This window comes from Anolis carolinensis, unplaced genomic scaffold (genome assembly GCF_035594765.1).
Source record: "Anolis carolinensis isolate JA03-04 unplaced genomic scaffold, rAnoCar3.1.pri scaffold_7, whole genome shotgun sequence".
NCBI classification, from domain to species: domain Eukaryota; kingdom Metazoa; phylum Chordata; class Lepidosauria; order Squamata; family Dactyloidae; genus Anolis; species Anolis carolinensis.
Window position 1 is genome coordinate 30,763,172 of NW_026943818.1, and position 21,067 is coordinate 30,784,238.

General features: G+C 39.9%; 2 protein-coding genes across 4 annotated transcripts; one reads left to right on the forward strand and one right to left on the reverse strand.

The window, feature by feature from the left end:
* Positions 1–2,189: 2,189 nt before the first annotated feature.
* On the reverse strand, positions 2,190–9,587 carry reep6 (receptor accessory protein 6). 2 transcript variants are annotated; one of them, XM_062959149.1, is made up of 6 exons: positions 9,392–9,587; positions 5,846–5,939; positions 4,868–5,006; positions 4,597–4,753; positions 3,724–3,812; positions 2,190–2,312 (listed from the first exon to the last, which is right to left on the reverse strand). In XM_062959149.1, the coding sequence occupies exons 1-5, from the start codon at positions 9,504–9,506 to the stop codon at positions 3,787–3,789; spliced, it is 531 nt and encodes a 176-aa protein (XP_062815219.1). In that variant the 5' UTR covers positions 9,507–9,587; the 3' UTR covers positions 2,190–2,312; positions 3,724–3,786. The 2 variants fall into 2 exon arrangements, with proteins under 2 accessions (XP_062815219.1, XP_062815218.1); XM_062959148.1 differs by lacking the exon at positions 3,724–3,812 and having other exon boundaries at positions 9,392–9,584.
* A 1,523-nt stretch (positions 9,588–11,110) lies between these two features.
* Positions 11,111–21,059, forward strand: pcsk4 (proprotein convertase subtilisin/kexin type 4). 2 transcript variants are annotated; one of them, XM_062959144.1, is made up of 15 exons: positions 11,111–11,361; positions 15,083–15,187; positions 15,268–15,354; positions 15,899–16,027; positions 16,140–16,215; positions 16,306–16,395; positions 16,495–16,667; positions 17,876–18,088; positions 18,174–18,274; positions 18,755–18,858; positions 18,953–19,070; positions 19,160–19,345; positions 19,531–19,655; positions 20,457–20,564; positions 20,793–21,059. In XM_062959144.1, exons 1-15 carry the CDS (start codon positions 11,209–11,211, stop codon positions 20,993–20,995), a joined length of 1,971 nt encoding a protein of 656 aa, XP_062815214.1. In that variant the 5' UTR covers positions 11,111–11,208; the 3' UTR covers positions 20,996–21,059. The 2 variants fall into 2 exon arrangements, with proteins under 2 accessions (XP_062815214.1, XP_062815213.1); XM_062959143.1 differs by lacking the exons at positions 11,111–11,361; positions 15,083–15,187; positions 15,268–15,354; ... (2 more) ...; positions 20,457–20,564; positions 20,793–21,059 and having other exon boundaries at positions 16,217–16,399; positions 17,876–18,858; positions 19,160–19,650.
* The last annotated feature ends 8 nt before the right edge of the window (positions 21,060–21,067 follow it).

The window sequence follows — 21,067 nt, forward strand, 5'->3', positions numbered from 1 at the left end:
TCCAGAGGGTCGGGAGGCGACGCCCGCACGCCTGGCTGCCCCACTGACGCAAAGGGGCTTGGGCGGGACCCCCACGGACGGACAGACGGGGCTCATTAGGGGAATTTGGGTCCCCGTCACTCCCAAACAACGGCAACCCGCCTCTTCTTTCTCGGAATATTTTCTTACAATATAGTGTTTCTTATAATACGCGGGATGTAGAGAAGGGAACACGCTCTCTTTGTACGGGGTCCGCTCCGCTCTTTTTTTCCGGGATCGTGACTTTATTTACAAAAATAATAAATAAATAAGAGACGATTTTTGCAAAACCGCCTGTAGCGCTGCGACATCCGGAGGCCACCCGTCACTAATTCGGCCTGAAGGGTCTCGGTCGGGGGGAAAGCGGGGGGAAAGCGTTGCCTTGGTGGGACCCCCCCCCCAAAGTCATAACAACGCTGGGCTCGTTCCCGCAGCTGTCCTTCCTTCCTTTCTTCCGTCCCCTCGAAGCCCCTTCTAATTGGGGGATAATTGGGTCAGAGCCGCCCGGGTGGGCCCATAACCAAAGACACAGCCCGCCCTGTCCCCCATCAAGGCACTTGGAGAGACCAGGATCATCAGGAAAATAATAGTAATAATAATAATAATAATACCCAAGATTATCAGGAAAATAATAATAATAACAACAACAACAACACCCAGGATCATCAGGAAAATAATAATAATAATAATAATACCCAGGATTGTCAGGAAAATAGTAATAATAATAATAATAATAAGACCTAGGATCATCAGGAAAATAGTAACAATAATAACACCCAGGAACATCAGGAAAATAATAATAATAATAATAATAATAATAATAATAATAATAACAACACCCAGGATCATCAGGAAAATAGTAATAATAGTAACACCCAGGAACGTCAGGAATAATAATAATAATAATAATAATAATAATAACAACACCCAGGATCATCAGGAAAATAATAACAATAATAGTAACACCCAGGAACGTCAGGAAAATAGTAATAATAATAATAATAATAATAATAACACCCTGGATCATCAGGAAAATAATAATAATAATAGTAACAGCCAGGAACATCAGGAAAATAATAATAATAATAATAATAATAATAATAATAATAATAATACCCAGGAACATCAGGAAAATAGTAATAATAGTAACACCCAGGAACATCAGGAAAATAGTAATAATAATAATAATAATACAACAACCAGGATCATCAGGAAAATAGTAATAATAACACCCAGGAACATCAGGAAAATAGTAGTAGTAATAATAATAATAATAATAATAATAATAATAATAATAATAACAACAACAACAACACCCGGGATCATCAGGAAAATAGTTATAATAATAATAATAACAACAACACGCAGGATCATCAGGAAAATAATAGTAATAATAATAATTCTCTCTCTCTCTCTCTCTCTCTCTATATATATATATATATACACACACTTTTCTCTATCGTGGTCTCTGTCAAATCGCATATTTATACTCACACATATATATTTCTCTCTATATACAGACATATTTATATATGCATATATCCATATTACTCTACTAATATAGTATATATTTCTCTCTCTCTCTCTATATATATATACATACACATATTTATACATATTACTCTACACACCCCTACATATGCATTTCTCTCTCTACATAGCTATATATACACACAGGTATATATTTTCCACTACATATTATACATGTATATATTTGACTACATATATATATATATATATATATATATATATATATATATATATATATATATATATATACATACATACACACACACACATACACACACTATATATATATATTTATGTATACATACATGTATATATTTGACTATCTATCTATCTATCTATCTATATATAATACACACTATATATTTATGTATACATGCATGTATATATTTGACTATATATATATATATATATATATATATATATATATATACACACACACACACTATATATATATATATATATATTTATGTATATATTTGACGCAATGCCGCCTCCTGCTGGGCTTTGGTGAGAACTGGAAATCCTTAAAACAGCAGCGCCCCCTGCTGGCAGCCAATGCCCCTGCAATTTTCTCGCATATATATATATATTTCAATATATAGAAATTGCCCCAGCAAATAGAAATATAAAGAATCCAGACATTTCGGCATCTTTTTTATTTGGGAATTCTGGGTTTGTATACAAATATATATATCTATCTATAATAACAACTGCAGCTTAGTCTTCTGTCGCCCGTACGGTCCGTTTGATGGCTTCGTTGGAAACTGGAATAAATAATAATAATAATAATAATAATAATAATCTGTCACCCGGAAGGTCCGTTTGACAGCTTCTTTGGAAACTGGAATTAATACTAATAATAATAATAATAATAATCTGTCGCCCAGAAGGTCAGTTTGACACTTGTTTGGAAACTGGAATAAATAATAATAATAATAATAATAATAATAATAATCTGTCAACAGGAAGGTCCGTTTGACACTTGTTTGGAAACTGGAATAAATAATAATAATAATAATAATAATAATAATAATAATAATAATAATCTGTCACCCGGAAGGTCCGTTTGACACTTGTTTGGAAACTGGAATAAATAATAATAATAATAATAATAATAATAATAATAATAATAATCTGGCGCCCGGAAGGTCCGTTTGACAGCTTCTTTGGAAACTGGAATTAATAATAATAATAATAATAATAATAATAATAATAATAATAATAATAATCTGTCGCCTGGAAGGTCCGTTTGACAGCTTCTTTGGAAACTGGAATTAATAATAATAATAATAATAATAATAATAATAATAATAATAGTAATAATCTGTCACCCGGAAGGTCCGTTTGACAGCTTCTTTGGAAACTGGAATAAATAATAATAATAATAATAATAATAATAATAATAATATGTCGCCTGGAGAGTCAGTTTGACAGCTTCTTTGGAAACTGGAATAAATAATAATAATAATAATAATAATAATAATAATAATAATAATAATAATAATCTGGCGCCCGGAAGGTTCGTTTGACAGCTTCTTTGGAAACTGGAATTAATAATAATAGTAATAATCTGTCACCCGGAAGGTCCGTTTGACGGCTTCTTTGGAAACTGGAATAAATAATAATAATAATAATAATAATAATAATAATATGTCACCTGGAAGGTCCGTTTGACAGCTTCTTTGGAGAGTGGAATTAATAATAATAATAATAATAATAATAATAATAATAATAATAAAAAACATACTCCAATGGGTTTCCTACTCCCTGTCGCCTGACCGAAATAGTCGCCGGGCAGGTAATCCACTTTACGAGCCCGGCACAGAGAGGCCTTAAGCCTCTTTGGTCTGAAATAGAACCCGCAACCCGTGGCGGGAAGGAAGGCACAACACTCGGGTTCGTCAGAATCGGAGATATTTGTATTACCCACTGCTCTGACCCGCAACAACAGGTTCCCTATATAGACGATTTGCTCATAGTTGGTAAACAACAGTTTCCATATATTGACGATTGGCTACTAGTTGACTTAAGCAGCCCGAAAGACAGTTGCATCTGTCAAGTAGGAAACTTAGGTACCGCTAATTTAACTAATTTACGACACCATAAAAACACATGTATACAAAAGACAGACGACTGCTTTGAGCTGGGGGAGGCTTTGGGGTTATTATTACGTACGGATGGACGGACGCACAAACGGCCGGAATCTCCGCCCTTTTTGTCGTTTGGTGGCCAAAGGGTTCAGCCGTTGACCAGAGACTGGAGGACTGAGGCCAGAAGAGGAAGAAAGAAGGAAGGAAAGAAAGGAAGGAAGAATAAGAAAACGGAGGACAGGAAGGACAGCTCAAGGGGGGAAAAACTCACAGGAGAGCTTCAAGAGCCTAATAGTAATAATAATAATAATAACCAGTGAAAGGTCCATCTATTTTGGGAAATGGCCTTTGACCGATGGAGAGTTTTCACGAGAGGTTAGATTAGCTTTGAGAACAGAGGGAGTGAAAAATAGACTAAGAATTAGAGCCTAATAGTAATAATAATAATAATAATAATAATAATAATAATCAGTGAAAGGTCCATGTATTTTGGGAAATGACTTTCGTTCAATGAGGAGATTTCACGAGAGGTCAGATTAGCTTAGAGAACAGAGGGAGTGAAAAATAGACTAATAATTAGATATTCTGTGAGAAGCCCAGGTGCGTTAGGCATGATCTCATGGGTATTTGGTCGGGCTTGGGCTTAAATTGGCATTTATTGTAGACTAATCAGACGTTCTGAGAGAATATAATATTAATATAACATAAAATAGAATTATAATAATATAATTTAATAATATAATCTCATGGGTTCTTGGTCATGAAAAGTAGACTAAGAATTAGATGTTCTGCGAGAAGTCCTCGAAGCCCAGGTGTGTTAGGCACGATCTCATGGGTACTTGGTGGGGGTTCGGGCTTAAATTAAGTGGCATTTACCACGATAACGCTACGCATTAGCTGGATGAGACGGGACCCGATGGACCACGGGGTCTGACGGAGGGGAGACATAGTTCCCTACCTTCCTTGGAGGCGGCGGCGGCCCTCCCCCCGAGGTCGTTGAGGACGCTGTCCACCACCTGGTGGTGCCGCAGGAACCAGGGCCGGACTACGTGCCGGTACAACACCTGCGAGCCGTTCCAGGAGACCGGGACCATGCACCAGACCAGGAAGAGGCTCTGCGACAAGGAGGACGGGAGGTGACCACATGATCCTCTCCCCCGGGTACGGTCAGGAATGGGTGCTAAACTAGGTCAACCACGTCCATGGACAGTCGGCCACCCCGCGCTCACCTTCCCGACGTAGTAGAAGGGGAACCAGTAGAGGAAGGTGTCGGAGAAGAACTCGGCCACGCTGAAGAGCCCGTAGACCACCCAGTAGGTCAGCCACGTGGTGTCGTCCTCCTTGGACGAGCTCTCAATGGCCTTGATGCTGCGGGAGGCATCGTGGTATCATTCCCAAGAAGAAGATGGGCCTTTTAATCCCTTATTTCCCCATATTTTGATGGGTCTTTCAATCCATTATTTACCCACCATTTCTAGGTAGGAGGTGGGCCTTTTAATCCATTATTTTCAAGTGGAAGGTGGGTCTTTTAATCCATTATTTTCCCATAATTTCCAGGTAGGAGGTGGGCCTTTTAATCCATTATTTTCAAGTGGAAGGTGGGTCTTTTAATCCATTATTTTCAAGTGGAAGGTGGGTCTTTTAATCCATTATTTTCAAGTGGAAGGTGGGTCTTTTAATCCATTATTTTCAAGTGGAAGGTGGGTCTTTTTTCATCCACTATTTTCAAGTGGAAGGTGGGTCTTTTAATCCATTATTTTCCCATAATTTCCAGGTAGGAGGTGGGTCTTTTAATCCATTATTTTCAAGTGGAAGGTGGGCCTTTTAATCCATTATTTTCAAGTGGAAGGTGGGTCTTTTAATCCATTATTTTCAAGTGGAAGGTGGGTCTTTTAATCCATTATTTTCAAGTGGAAGGTGGGTCTTTTAATCCATTATTTTCAAGTGGAAGGTGGGTCTTTTAATCCACTATTTTCAAGTGGAAGGTGGGTCTTTTAATCCATTATTTTCCCATAATTTCCAGGTGAGAGATGGGTCTTTTAATACATTGCTCCCAGGTGACAAGTGGGTCTTTTAACCCATTATTTCCCCATCATTTTGGGAATTAGTCGGGTCTTTTAATATATGATATCCCCATTATTTTCAGGGAGAAGGTGGGCCTTTTAATACATTATTTCCAGGTGGCTGATGGGTCTTGTGATACTTACGAGGCGTACGCCGGGTAGACGAACCCGATGAGGTTGCAGAGGAGGGAGGCCCCGTAGCCGAACATCAGGTAGAGGCCCAGCATGGCCACCGCACCTGGGGGGGGGGGGCGAGGAGGAGGAGGGACCCCCCGGGAGAGACACAACAGAGAACACAACAGGCGTGGGTTCGGGGAACACAACCGCGGATACGGAAGCTTGGGAAAGCTCCAGAACCGCAATTGTGAGCAAGGCAGCCAACTGTCATGATTTCCAATCTTTGACATCTCCGGTCAGCTGACAAAGAACAGGTGCCAGCCATAAAACCTCAATGACCCTCTGGTATGTGAGAGCCCCTATATAAATGGGCCAAAGAGAAGGTTCTGGGATTCTGCACAATAAAACCCTTTGGAATCTACTAGCGTGTGTCTTGGTGCTTTTTCTGGTGGAAGACTGACCCGCAGCACAACTGGGAGAAGAGAACTTAACAATCCATAAAACCTCAATGACCCTCTGGTATGTGAGAGCCCCTATATAAAGGGGCCAAAGAGAAGGTTCTGGTATTCTGTACAATAAAACCTGTTGGAATCTACCAGCGTGTGTCTTGGTGTTTTTTCTGGTGGAAGACTGACCCGCAGCACAATTGGGAGAAGAGAACTTAACAATCCATAAAACCTCAATTAACCCCTGGTATGTGAGAGCCCCTATATAAATGGGCCAAAGAGAAGGTTCTGGGATTCTGTACAATAAAACCTGTTGGGATCTACCAGCGTGTGTCTTGGTGCTTTTTCTGGTGGAAGACTGACCCGTAGCACAAGAGAACCCGACAATTTGTACAGAATCCCAGAACCTTCTCTTTGGCCCATTTATATAGGGTCTCTCACATACCAGAGGGTCATTGAGGTTTTATGGCTGGCCCGTTTTATGGCTGGCATCTGTTCTTTGTCCGCCGACCGGAGATGTCAAAGATTGGAGATCATGACATATCCGCCGGTAAAGACGTGGTTGATTTGAGCAAAGCTTCTCTTATTATTATTATTATTATTATTATTATTATTATTATTATTATTGTTATCTCGCTCTTAGGTGCACATCTATACAGTATATTATCTTGCTATTGTCGGCGAAGTTGCCCAGTTTACAACAGACCTGACAACCTCTATCTGAGGATGCCTGCCAGAGATGTGGGCGAAACGCCAGGAGAGAATGCTGCTTCGGGCACGTGGCCCGGCAGCCCGGGAAACTCACAGCGACCCAACATGCAAATCATCATGATATGCAAAGCCTTAATGAGGTGATTTTTGAACCCGGGAGGAACTATTTTTTATGGCGGTGGGACAATTATTAAACATTTCAAAGGCAAAGTCCAGCTCGACGCAATCTCACATCTTGGCGGGGTTTTTTTGCATTGCGACACATGGCGCAAACCCAGTTATTCCAGTTCAAAATCCCTTCTGGGACCAACGGCTTGAATTTAGTGCGTTTCTATGGAATGCAAACCGGCCCAGGTTGTCTGGCCATGTCCCAGAAACATTCTCTCCTGACGCTTGAACAGCCTTCCATTTTTATAAAATGCTGAGCGTTGCCCTTTATTTATAATTTATTTCACATATTATAATAATATAATTATATTATTATAATATAATATAATAATATTATTATATTATTAAAAATTATATTAAAATATAATAATGTGATTATATTATTATAACATCATACAATTATTATTATATAATTATATCAAATTGACAATATAGCAGCATGATAATATAATAAGAGAATGATTATAGATATATATATATAATATATAATATATATATATAATATAATATAATATAATATAATATTATATATATATATATATATATATATATATATATATATATATATATATTTCATAATATTATAATATGTAACCATAAGATAATATTATATCTACTACATATATTACAAATTAGATATAATCATATACCGGTAATCACATTTAATACAAATAGAATAATAATAAAATTATATATAACAATAGAAAAAAAATAATATAATATATGCCAATAAGAATAATATTATATATACCAATAAGATATATATTACTATAATAATAATATAATATTATTATAACATTATCCAATTATTATTATATAATTATATCAAATTGACAATATAGCAGCATGATAATATAATAAGAGAATGATTATATTAATATAGATAATTCATAATATTATAATATGTAACCATAAGATAATATTATATCTACTACATATATTACAAATTATAATACAAAAAAATAAGTCAATACTAATATTATATATACCAAGAAGATATATTACTATAATAATATATTATTAATATAACATTATAAATATAATAAATCATAATATATTATGCTCCAAAAATTTGATATATGATACTACTAATAATATAATAATAATATAATAAGCTATATTATTAATAGTATTATAATATAAATATAATAATATATTACAATACGGAAACAATATAAGAATAACATAATAATATATACCAATGAGAGATAAATTAATAACATATTCTTTATATAATAATATAAATAAAATAAATAACGTGTCATAATACAAAATAATATATGATAATAATAATATAATAATATTATGATAACATAATGTAAATAAAATAAATAACATATTGTATTACAAAATAAAATAATATATGATAATAATATAATAATATATACCAATAAGTCATGTATTAATAAAAAAGTAATATATGCCAATAATTATATTATATTAACATAATATATACCAATAGGATATATATTAATTTAATAACATATTACTATTAATATGATATTAATGTTATAATATAAAATAATAAATAATCTTATAAATATAATAAATCTTAATATATTATACTCCAAAAATTTAATATATGATACTACGAATAATATAATAAGATATATAATAATATTATAATATAAATATATGTAATAATATATTACAATACAGAAACAATATAAGAATACATAATAATATATACCAATAAGAGATATTTTAATAACATATTCTTTATATAATAATATAAATAAAATAACGTGTCATAATACAAAATAATATATGATAATAATATAATAATATTATGATAATATAAATAAAATAAATAACATATTGTATTACAAAATAAAATATATGATAATAATATAATAATATATACCAATAAGTCATATAATAATATATACCAAAAACATATTCTTTATATAGTAATATAAATAAAATAAATAACGTGTCATAATACAAAATAATATATGATAATAATAATATAATAATATTATGATAACATAATGTAAATAAAATAAATAACATATTGTATTACAAAATAAAATAATATGTGATAATAATATAATAATATATACCAATAAATTAAAAAAGTAATATATGGCAATAATGATATTATATTGACATAATGTATACCAATAGGAAATATATTTATTTAACAACATATTATTATTAATATGATAATAATGTTATAACATAAAATAAATAATAATAATATATTATATAAATAAATAATAATAATAATAATATAAAATAATATTACTTGTGGCCAGGTAATAGCGCTGCACGCCGGTCCGGGCCTCCATTCCGCCCAGGAAGTCGCCCAGCCAGCCCGGCTGGTCCAAAAAGGCCTGGAAGCGGCGCTGAAGCGAGTCCATCGCGGAACAAAACCCAAGCGGAGACCGGCGGGGAGCTCTAATCCTCTCAGGGGAGAAGGCGCCGCCCACTACACAGAGCGAACCAATGGGAGCTCGGCGTTTCCAAGCAGGCACCGCCTCTTTCTCCGAGCGACCAATGGGAGAGAGGGGGCGGGGCCACGCCGTCCTGAGGTAAATTCTTTTTCTCGCTAAACTCTAATCTGCTCTACTCTAACAGGTGGGCGGAGCTTATAAAAAGAAACGACCAATCGGAGCTCGGCGCTTACAAGTAGGCGGGGATTGAAAGGCAGAGCGGCCAATTGGAGCTCGTCGCTTACAGGTGGGTGCGACAAGGTGGCCAATGGGAGAGAGAAGGGGGCGGGGCCACGCCTGAGGAGAAAATAAATCCGTTTATTTCTAACAGATGGGCGGGGCTTCACTGCACGGAGCAGCCAATGGGAGCTCGTTGTTTACAAGTAGGCGGGGATTGAAAAGCAGAGTGGCCAATTGGAGCTCGTCACTTACAAGCGAGAAGGGGGCGGGGCAACGCCTGAGGAGAAAAGGTTTCTCTTAATACAGTAGAGTCTCACTTATCCAACACTCGCTTATCCAACATTCTGGATTATCCAACGCATTTTTGTAGTCGATGTTTTCAATAAATCGTGATATTTTGGTGCTAAATTCGTAAATACAGTAATTACTACATAGCATTACTGCATGTTGAACTACCTTTTCTGCCAAATTTATTGTCTAACATGATATTTTGGTGCTTTATTTGTAAAATCATAACCTAATTTGATGTTTAATAGGCTTTTCCTTAATGCCTCCTTATTATCCAACATATTCACTTATCCAACATTCTGCCGGCCCGTTTATGTTGGATAAGTGAGACTCTACTGTAATCCGTTTAGCTCTAACAGGTGGGCGGGGCTTCACTGTACGGAGCAGCCAATGGGAGCTCGGTGTTTACAAGTGGGTGGGACTTCAGTGCGAGAGGCGGCCAATGGGAGAGAGAAGGGGGCGGGGCAACGCCTGAGGAGAAAATAAACCCGTTTGGCGCTAACAGGTGGGCGGGGCTTCCCTGCACGGAGCAGCCAATGGGAGCTCGGCGTTTACAAGTGGGTGGGACTTCGGCGCGAAAGGCGGCCAATGGGAGAGAGAAGGGGGCGGGGCCACGCCTGAGGAGAAAATAAATCCGTTTGGCGCTAACAGGTGGGCGGGGCTTCACTGCAACGAGCAGCCAATGGGCGCTCGGTGTTTACAAGTGGGTGGGACTTCAGTGCGAGAGGCGGCCAATGGGAGAGAGAAGGGGGCGGGGCAACGCCTGAGGAGAAAATAAACCCGTTTGGCTCTAACAGGTGGGCGGGGCTTGTAAGGGGAAAGGCAACGCCCACTTCACGGAGCTGCCAATGGGAGCTAGGCGTTTACAAGTGGGTGGGACTTCGGTGCGAAAGGCGGCCAATGGGAGAGAGAGGGGGGCGGGGCCACGCCTGAGGAGAAAATAAATCCGTTTGGCTCTAACAGGTGGGCGGGGCTTGTAAGGGGAAAGGCAACGCCCACTTCACGGAGCTGCCAATGGGAGCTCGGCGTTTACAAGTGGGTGGGACTCAAGGGCAGAAGGCGGCCAATGGGAGAGAAGAGGCTCCGCTGTTGCCATGGCGACGGCGGCGGCGGCTCGAGGCCTTAAAGCGGGCTAGGCCGCGGCGCCGCTCGCGTGGGCGCCATGGGTCCGGAGGCGCTGCGGCTGTGGGTCCTGCTGCTGCTGCCCACGGTGGGCGGGCGCGTGTACGTGAACGAGTGGGCCGTGCGCGTGCCCGACGGCGGAGCCCAGGCCCAGCGCCTCGCCCGCAAGCACGCGCTCCTCTTCCTCGGGCAGGTGAGGCGAGAAAGCGGCCTTCTGCGCATGCGCGAACCCTCACCATTGTAAACAGTGCAAAAACGAAACCGAAAGTAAACAAAGGCCTCTGCATACAAACTTATTACATTTAATTACAACATTTAATTATTATTATAATAATATTCCATTGTAAACAGTGCAAAACGAAACCGAAAGTAAGTAAAGGATTATATACCTTATATTATTATATTATATATTATATACATTATATTAGTAATATTATTATTACATTTAATTATTATAATAATATTCCATTGTATACAGTGGAAAACGAAACTGAAAGTAAAGTATTTTATACATTATATTATTATAGTCATTATATTATTATATTATATATTATATACATTATATTAGTAATATTATTATTACATTTAATTATAACATTTAATTATAATATTCCATTGTATACTTGTATACATTGCAAAACGAAACTGAAAGTAAAGGATTATATACATTATATTATTATATACATTATATTATTATATTATATATTATATACATTATATTAGTACTATTATTATTACATTTAATTATAACATTTAATTATAATATTCCATTGTATACATTGCAAAACGAAACCGAAAGTAAAGGATTATATACATTATATTATTATAAACATTATATTATTATATTATATATTATATACATTATATTAGTACTATTATTATTACATTTAATTATAACATTTAATTGTTATAATAATATTCCATTGTATACAGTGCAAAACAAAACCGAAAGTAAACAAAGACCTCAGTGTACAAACTTATTACATTTAATTATAACATTTAATTATTATAATAATAATATTCCATTCTATACAGTGCAAAACGAAACCGAAAGTAACTGAAGGATTATATACATTATATTATTATAGTCATTATATTATTATATTATATACATTATAGTAGTAATATTATTATTACATTTAATTATTATAATAATATTCCATTGTATACAGTGCAAAACGAAACCGAAAGTAAGCAAAGGATTATATACATTATATTATTATATTACATATTATATACGTTATATTAGTAATATTATTATTATCATTATTATTACATTTAATTATAACATTTAATTATTATAATAATAATCCATTGTATACAGTGGAAAACGAAACTGAAAGTAAGTAAAGGATTATATACATTATATTATTATATTATATATTATATACATTATATTAGTACTATTAATAGTACTATTAATAGTACTATTACATTTAATTATAACATTTAATTATTATAATAATATTCCATTGTATACAGTGCAAAACGAAACCGAAAGTAAGCAAAGGATTATATACATTATGTTATTATATTATATATTATATACATTATATTAGTAATATTATTATTACATTTAGTTATAACATTTAATTATTATAATAATATTCCATTGTATACAGTGCAAAACGAAACCGAAAATAAAGGATTATATACATTATATTATTATATATGATATATTTTTATATTATATATTATATACATTATATTAGTACTATTATTATTACATTTAATTATAACATTAATTATAATAATATTCCATTGTATACAGTGCAAAATGAAACCGAAAGTAAAGGATTATATACATTATATTATTATATTATATTTTATATACATTATATTAGTACTATTATTATTACATTTAATTATAACATTTAATTACTATAATAATATTCCATTGTATACAGTGCAAAACGAAACCGAAAGTAAGCAAAGGATTATATACATTATGTTATTATATTATATATTATATACATTATATTAGTAATATTATTATTACATTTAGTTATAACATTTAATTATTATAATAATATTCCATTGTATACAGTGCAAAACGAAACTGAAAGTAAAGGATTATATACATTATATTATTATATATGATATATTTTTATATTATATATTATATACATTCTATTAGTACTATTATTATTACATTTAATTATAACATTTAATTATAATAATATTACATTGTATACAGTGCAAAATGAAACTGAAAGTAAAGGATAATATACATTATATTATTATATACATTATATTATTATATTATATATTATATACATTATATTAGTACTATTATTATTACATTTAATTATAACATTTAATTACTATAATAATATTCCATTGTATACAGTGCAAAACGAAACCGAAAGTAAGTAAAGGATTATATACATTATATTATTATATTATATATTATATACATTATATTAGTTTTTTTATTATTAATTATAACATTTAATTATAATAATATTCCATTGTATACAGAGCAAAATGAAACCGAAAGTAAAGGATTATATACATTATATTATTATATACGTTATATTATTATATTATATATTATATACATTATATTAGTACTATTATTATTACATTTAATTATAACATTTAATTACTATAATAATATTCCATTGTATACAGTGCAAAATGAAACCGAAAGTAAATAAAGGATTATATACATTATATTATTATATACATTACGTTATTATATTATATACATTATATACATTTTATTAGTAATATTATTATTACATTTAATTATAACATTTAGTTATTATAATAATATTCCATTGTATTCAGTGCAAAACGAAAGCGAAAGTAAGTAATATTATTATTATTATTTGTTGCTTATTCGTCCAGTCGCTTCCGACGCCTCATATAATATTTTACAACATTATATTATTATATTTAATTTCACTGTTATTATTAAATTTAATTATTATAATAATATTCCATTGCATACAGTGCAAAACGAAACCGAAAGTAAGCAAAGGATTATATACATTATATTATTATATTATATATTATATACATTATATTAGTAATATTATTATTACATTTAATTATAACATTTAATTATTATAATAATATTCCATTGTATACAGTGCAAAACAAAACCGAAAGTAAACAAAGGCCTCTGTATACAAGCTTATTACATTTAATTATAACATTTAATTATTATAATATTCCATTGTATACAGTGCAAAATGAAACCGAAAGTAAGCAAAGGATTATATACATTATATTATTATATTATATATTATATACATTATATTAGCAATATTATTATTACATTTAATTATAACATTTAATTATTATAATAATATTCCATTGTATACAGTGCAAAATGAAACCAAAAGTAAACAAAGGCCTCTGTGTACAAACTTATTACATTTAATTATAACATTTAATTATTATAATAATATTCCATTGTGTACAGTGCAAAACGAAACCGAAAGTAAAGGATTATATACATTATATTATTATATATGTTATATTATTATATTATATATTATATACATTATATTAGTAATATTATTATTACATTTAATTATTATAATATTCCATTGTATACAGTGCAAAACGAAACCGAAAGTAAGTAAAGGATTATATACATTATATTATTATATTATATATTATATACATTATATTAGTACTATTATTATTACATTTAATTATAACATTTAATTATTATAATATTCCATTGTATACAGCGCAAAACGAAACCGAAAGTAAGTAAAGCTCACTCCCACTCCCCGGATTCAGTCCAGCCACTTGCAGTACCTATTCATCTACTCATGTCGGCACATTTTCTAACCCTAACGGGCGAGCTGGGGCTGACAGTGGGAACTCACTCCCGCTCCCCAGATTCAGTCCAGCCACTTGCAGTACCTATTCATCTACTCTCCTTTGCTTATCAGGTGATGGACGGCGAGCCCTACTTCCACCTGAAGCACCGGGGTCTGGCCCAGAAGTCCTTGCGGCGCCACCGGGGCTGGCACCTCCGCCTGGAGAGAGAGCCAAAGGTCGGTCTGGCCCGACCCCGGGGTCGAAATGGGGTCACCTATCCATATTATTCATTCTTATTGTCACCGTCGTCGTCTAGATCTCGTGGTTCGAGCAGCAGGCGCTGAGGCGGCGCGTGCGGAGGGCGGTGCCCACCGACCCCTGGTTCCCGAAACAGTGGTACATGGTGCGTTTTGTGTGGCTTGGGCTTAAAATAAGTGGTGTAGACGTTGTGAGAGAATCCATGAGAAGCCCAAGTGCTTACTTGTAGACTAGATGTTCTGAGAGACTCCGTGAGAAGCTAGTTTTTGAGGCGAAGTTGGTAGGGAAGAAGCCAGTGGCAAAGAAATCCGGAGATATTCTCTGCCCCGGTGCTAAGCTACTATTATAAAAAAAGTGGTGTAGACGTTGTGAGAGAATCCATGAGAAGCCCAAGTGTTTACTAGACTAGACGTTCTGAGAGACTCAGTGAGAAGCTAGTTTTTGAGGCGAGGTTGGTAGGGAAGAAGCCAGTGGCAAAGAAATCCAGAGGCATTCTCTGCCCCGGTGCTAAGCTACTATTTGTAGAAAGAACAGGTCTTTCCCTATCTATGCTCGGCACTGGTTTTAAAGGCAGGTCAATACTTACGATGGCTTTATCTTGGCCACACAAGCACATCATGGCTTCTTGGTCGTGGTCTCCGGTTGCCCGTGTCTGAGGGCCCCTTGTGTTGTTGTTCTTCTCCCCGGAGAACCACGAGCTGCGCCCGGACCTGGAGGTGCTGAGCGCGTGGAGACGGGGCTACACGGGAGCCGGGGTCGTGGTCAGCATCCTGGACGACGGGCTTGAGAAGGACCACCCGGACCTGGCCGCCAACTACGTGAGCCCGGGGCGGGGCTCGTGGGGATCCTTGAACCATCTGACATGGTGGGGGGCACTAAAGGATGTCAACCTCTCTTGATGGGTTTTGTAGAATTCCGCTCATTCCGCAGGATCCTCTAGCGAGTTACGACTTCAACGACAACGACCCAGACCCGCAACCACGATACAATTCCTGGGATGAGAACCGGTGAGATTCGGGGAGACACCGGGAAAAAATTATAATATTATGTGTTTACATTTGTTGAGTGTTGAAACGTTGTCCGTTTTTCTCTCCCGGGCACGGGACACGATGCGCGGGAGAGGTCGCAGCAGTTGCCGACAACGACGTCTGCGGAGCCGGCGTCGCCCACAGAGCGAGAATTGGGGGCAAGTGAGCATTTGCCACCCCCTTGAGAGCCCTATGTGTCTCAACTCACTCCTCGCAACCCTTCTTATTGTAGTCCTCGTTTCTCCGCTCCTCCACAGGGGTGCGGATGCTAGACGGGTCGGTGACGGACGTGGTGGAGGCCCGGTCCCTGAGCCTCCGCCCGCAGCACATCCACATCTACAGCGCCAGCTGGGGGCCCGAGGACGACGGGAAAACCGTGGACGGGCCCGGATTCCTGGCTGCCGAAGCCTTCCGCAAAGGGGTGCTCGGCGTGAGTCCGTGGTCTCGTACCCGTGGCTTTGAAATGGGGTGGTGGTCCAATCGCCCCTCGTGAAATGGCTGTTGGCTGATCGGGAGTTTTCCTGTGAAGCTAGATTAGGTTTGAGGACAGTGGGAGTGAAAGATAGACGTTCTGAGAGGCTCTGAAGCCCTGGTGCATCCGGCACGATCTCACGGCTTCTTGGTCGGACTTGGGTTTAAATTAAGTGGTGTTTAGATGTCCTGAGAGACTCTGTGAGAAGTCCGTGGAGACCAGGTGTGTCTGGTACAATCTCACGGCTTCTTGGTCAAGCTTGGGCTTGAATTAAGTTGTGTTTACTTGTAGAGTAGTGAGAAGTCCGTGAAGCCCTGGTGTGTCTGGCACAATCACATGGCTTCTTGGTCTTGGTCTTAAATTACGTGGTGTTTAGATGTCCTGAGAGACTTTGTGAGAAGTCTGTGAAGCCCAGGTGTGTCTGGCACGATCTCACGGCTTCTTGGTTGCGTTTGGGCTTGAATTAAGTGGTGTTTAGATGTCCTGAGAGACTCTGTGACAAGTCCTTGAAGCCCAGGTGTGTCCGGCACAATCTCACGGCTTCTTGGTTGGACTTGGGCTTAAATTACGTGGTGTTTAGATGTCCTGAGAGACTCTGTGAGAAGTCCATGAAGCCCAGGTGTGTCCGGCATGATCTCACGGCTTCTTGGTTGCGTTTGGGCTTGAATTAAGTGGTGTTTAGATGTCCTGAGAGACTCTGTGACAAGTCCTTGAAGCCCAGGTGCGTCTGGCACAATCTCACGGCTTCTTGGTTGGACTTGGGCTTAAATTACGTGGTGTTTCGATCTCCTGAGAGACTCTGTGACTTGTGGGCTTGGGCTTGAATTAAGTTGTGTTTACTTGTAGAGTAGTGAGAAGTCCTTGAAGCTCAGTTTCGTCCGGCACGATTTCATGGCTTCTTGGTTAGGCTCGGGGTTAAATTACGTGGTGTTTAGATGTCCTGAGAGACTCTGTGAGAAGTCCGTGAAGCCCAGGTGTGTCCGGCATGATTTCACGGCTTCTTGGTTGCGTTTGGGCTTGAATTAAGTGGTGTTTAGATGTCCTGAGAGACTCTGTGACAAGTCCGTGAAGCCCAGGTGCGTCCGGCACGATCTCACGGCTTCTTGGTTGGGCCTGGGCTTAAATTAGGAGTGCCACAAGGGCTCTCTCCCTCCTTTTGCCCACAGGGCCGCAGCGGCTTGGGCTCGCTCTTCGTCTGGGCCTCGGGGAACGGGGGCCTGCGCCGCGACGACTGCAACTGTGACGGCTACACCAACAGCCCCTACACCTTGTCTGTGGGCAGCACCAGCGAGGGTGGGCGGGTGCCCTGGTACAGCGAGGCCTGCGCCTCCACCCTCACCACCACCTACAGCAGCGGGGCCAAGGGCGAGCGGCAGATCGTGAGTCGCAAACACTTCCAGAACCTTGTCGAAAGATACAACTGGGTTGCTGTGAGTTTTCTGAGAGTGAGTGGTACTCTTCCAGGTGACCACGGACCTGAGGCACACCTGTACTGGGAGCCACACGGGAACCTCGGCCTCGGCTCCTCTGGCCGCCGGAATGATTGCCCTCGCACTGGAGGCCAAGTAAGACTCCCAGGAACCGATGTCCGTCTTCTATCCCCCTGGTGGACCCCTGAGCCCCAGGAACCGGTGTCTGTCTTGTATCCTCCCGGGGTTTCGGACCTCCCATTCCTAGGAACCGGTGTCTGTCTCATAGTCCTCCCGGGGTTCAGACCTCCGATTCCCAGGAACCGGTGTCCGTCTTGTATCCTCCCGGGGTTTCGGACCTCCGATTCCCAGGAACCGGTGTCTGTCTTGTATTCTCCCGTGGTTTCGGACCTCCAATTCCCAGGAACTGATGTTAATCTCATGGTCCTCCGGGGGTTCGGACCTCCGACTATTGTGGTCGGTGATTCTGGGAGCGGACGTCTTATAGACTTGGACGACCAAAGTCCGTCACCGTGGTGTCCCTTCTCCGGACAGTGCTGCAAAAGTGAGGCAATCAGGAGTGTCCACTCAACTTCTGCGGAGACTGATATACTCTCGGTTCATTCCTTTCTTCAGCCCAGCCCTGACGTGGCGCGACATGCAGCACCTAGTGGTCAGAGCCTCCCGCCCGGCCCACCTCCAGGCGGACGACTGGGCCACGAACGGGGTGGGACGCAAAGGTACACATCCTCCCCGTTGAAGAACACCTCAGGATGGGTCTCCCCTCAATGGGGACGGGCTGAGGAACGTCAACAAAGCTCTTTGTCCTCCCAGTGAGTCACTACTACGGATACGGACTCCTGGACGCCGGGGTGTTGGTGGCCTTGGCCGCGACGTGGAACGCCACCCGTCCACAGAGGCAGTGCGATGTCAAGATGCTCCAGCAACCAATGTGAGGACGAGTGAGGGATGAGTATGAGACTCGAGTCAATGCAGTACGACGATGATTGACGGTTGGGTGGCCTTTCTTCCCGGAGGCAGGCGGATGGAGGGTCCCCGGCTCCGGGTCTCCCGCAACGTGACGGGCTCCTGCCTGGGCGAGAGCCGCCGGATCCGCTCCTTGGAGCATGTCCAGGTCCAACTCTCTCTGCGCTACAGCCGCCGGGGAGACCTGGCCGTCTCCCTCTCCAGCCCCAGAGGGACCCGCTCCGTCCTGGTCGACGTCAGGTTCGTGCGGACAGGCCTCCCGCTTCCGAGGCCACTCTTCGGTGGATCGGTCGTTGGTTAAGCAGCCGTGAAGAGGGCTCTCTCGTGGGCCCGGTTCTGGGGGGCTGGGGTCGGGCTCGACGGCTTTTGAGGTCTCTTCCAACACGCCTCCACGAGTGACGCCTGCCTGTCCCTCTGCCCGGCAGGCCTTCTGACACCAGCCGCCAGGGCTACCAGGCCTGGTCCTTTATGTCCACTCACCACTGGGACGAAGACCCCCGCGGCACCTGGACCCTCCTGCTGGAGAACAAGGGGGACGCCGACAACACAGGTCTTGCCCCCCCCCCCCCCCCGTACCGATTCTGAGGGATCTCAGAGTCCGGTGGAAGCCTCTTCTCTGGGTGGCCATCTGTCAGGAGGGATTCGGATGGTGCCTTGGGGTCCCTTCCAACCCTAATATCCTACAATAGATATATCATAGAATATAGTGTGTCTATCATATACTTGGCTAGATGGCCGTCTTGTCGGGAGGGATTGGATGGTGTCTGTTATATTCACGACTGGATGGCCATCTATTGAGAGGGATTGGGTGGCATCTGTCATATGCATGGCTGGGTGGGCATCTATTGGGAGGGATTCGGATGGTGCCTTGGGGTCCCTGCCAACCCTAATGTCCTACAATAGATATATCATAGAATATAGTGTGTCTATCATATGCATGGCTGGGTGGCCCTCTGTCAGGAAGGATCGGGTGGTGTCTATTATAGAATATAGTGTATCGCTCTGTCAGATGCATGGCTGAGCGGCCATCTGTCGGGAGGGATCGTGTGGTGCCTTCGGGTCCCATTCAAGTGATACCCCAATATATATATGTATATATAGATATATAGATATATAGAACATAGTGTATATCATATATTTAGCTCGATGGCCATCTCTCGGGAGGGATCGGGTGGTGCCTATCATATTCACAGCTGGGCGACGCTCTGTCGGGAGGGATCCCTATAGTGTGTCGCTCTGTCATATGCATGGCTGGGCGGCCATCTTGTCGGGAGGGATCGGGTGGTGCCTATCATATTCACGGCTGGGTGGCCCTCTGTCGGGAGGGATCCCATTTCTCTCCGCCCGGCAGGGTTCCTGGACGGCGCCACCCTGAAGCTCTACGGGACGGAGGAGGACATGATGGCACGGAGGAGTCCGCCTGCCGCGACCGGGGGCTGCCCGGGCGGGACATGTCGAGGTGAGACCCCTCCCGACTGTATTTTCCAGATGAGGATGATGGGGATGATGAGTTCTGCATTAGATTTGAGACGTACGGTTGTCTTAGTCTCCCGGCCTCGGAGCAGCAATCACGGTCGCTGGCATCCCTACCCAGGGATCAGGAACCACGGTTGCCGCTATTGCTATGGTGTATATTCATTTGGGGTGCTTGTCCCCCCCCCCCCCCCGTATCCCTTCTTCTTTCCAGGTCATGCCTCCCCTGTGACCTCCACCCCGGCAACCCCAGGACCCAAAACAAGGCCTCCTCATGGCCCTGCCAGGGTCCTGCTCCCCCTTTTGGCGGCCTTGCTGGTCCTGGTCGCCCTCCTGTTCCTGCTCTTCCGGCGGCGACAGAGGAAGCGGGGTCCGTCCCATGACCCCCACGACCCTCCACCGCCACCGACCCCTTGACTTCCGGACAAACTTCCAGACACTATACCCCCCGAAAGCGATGCCAATAAACCCGTTCTCCAGAGTCCGGAC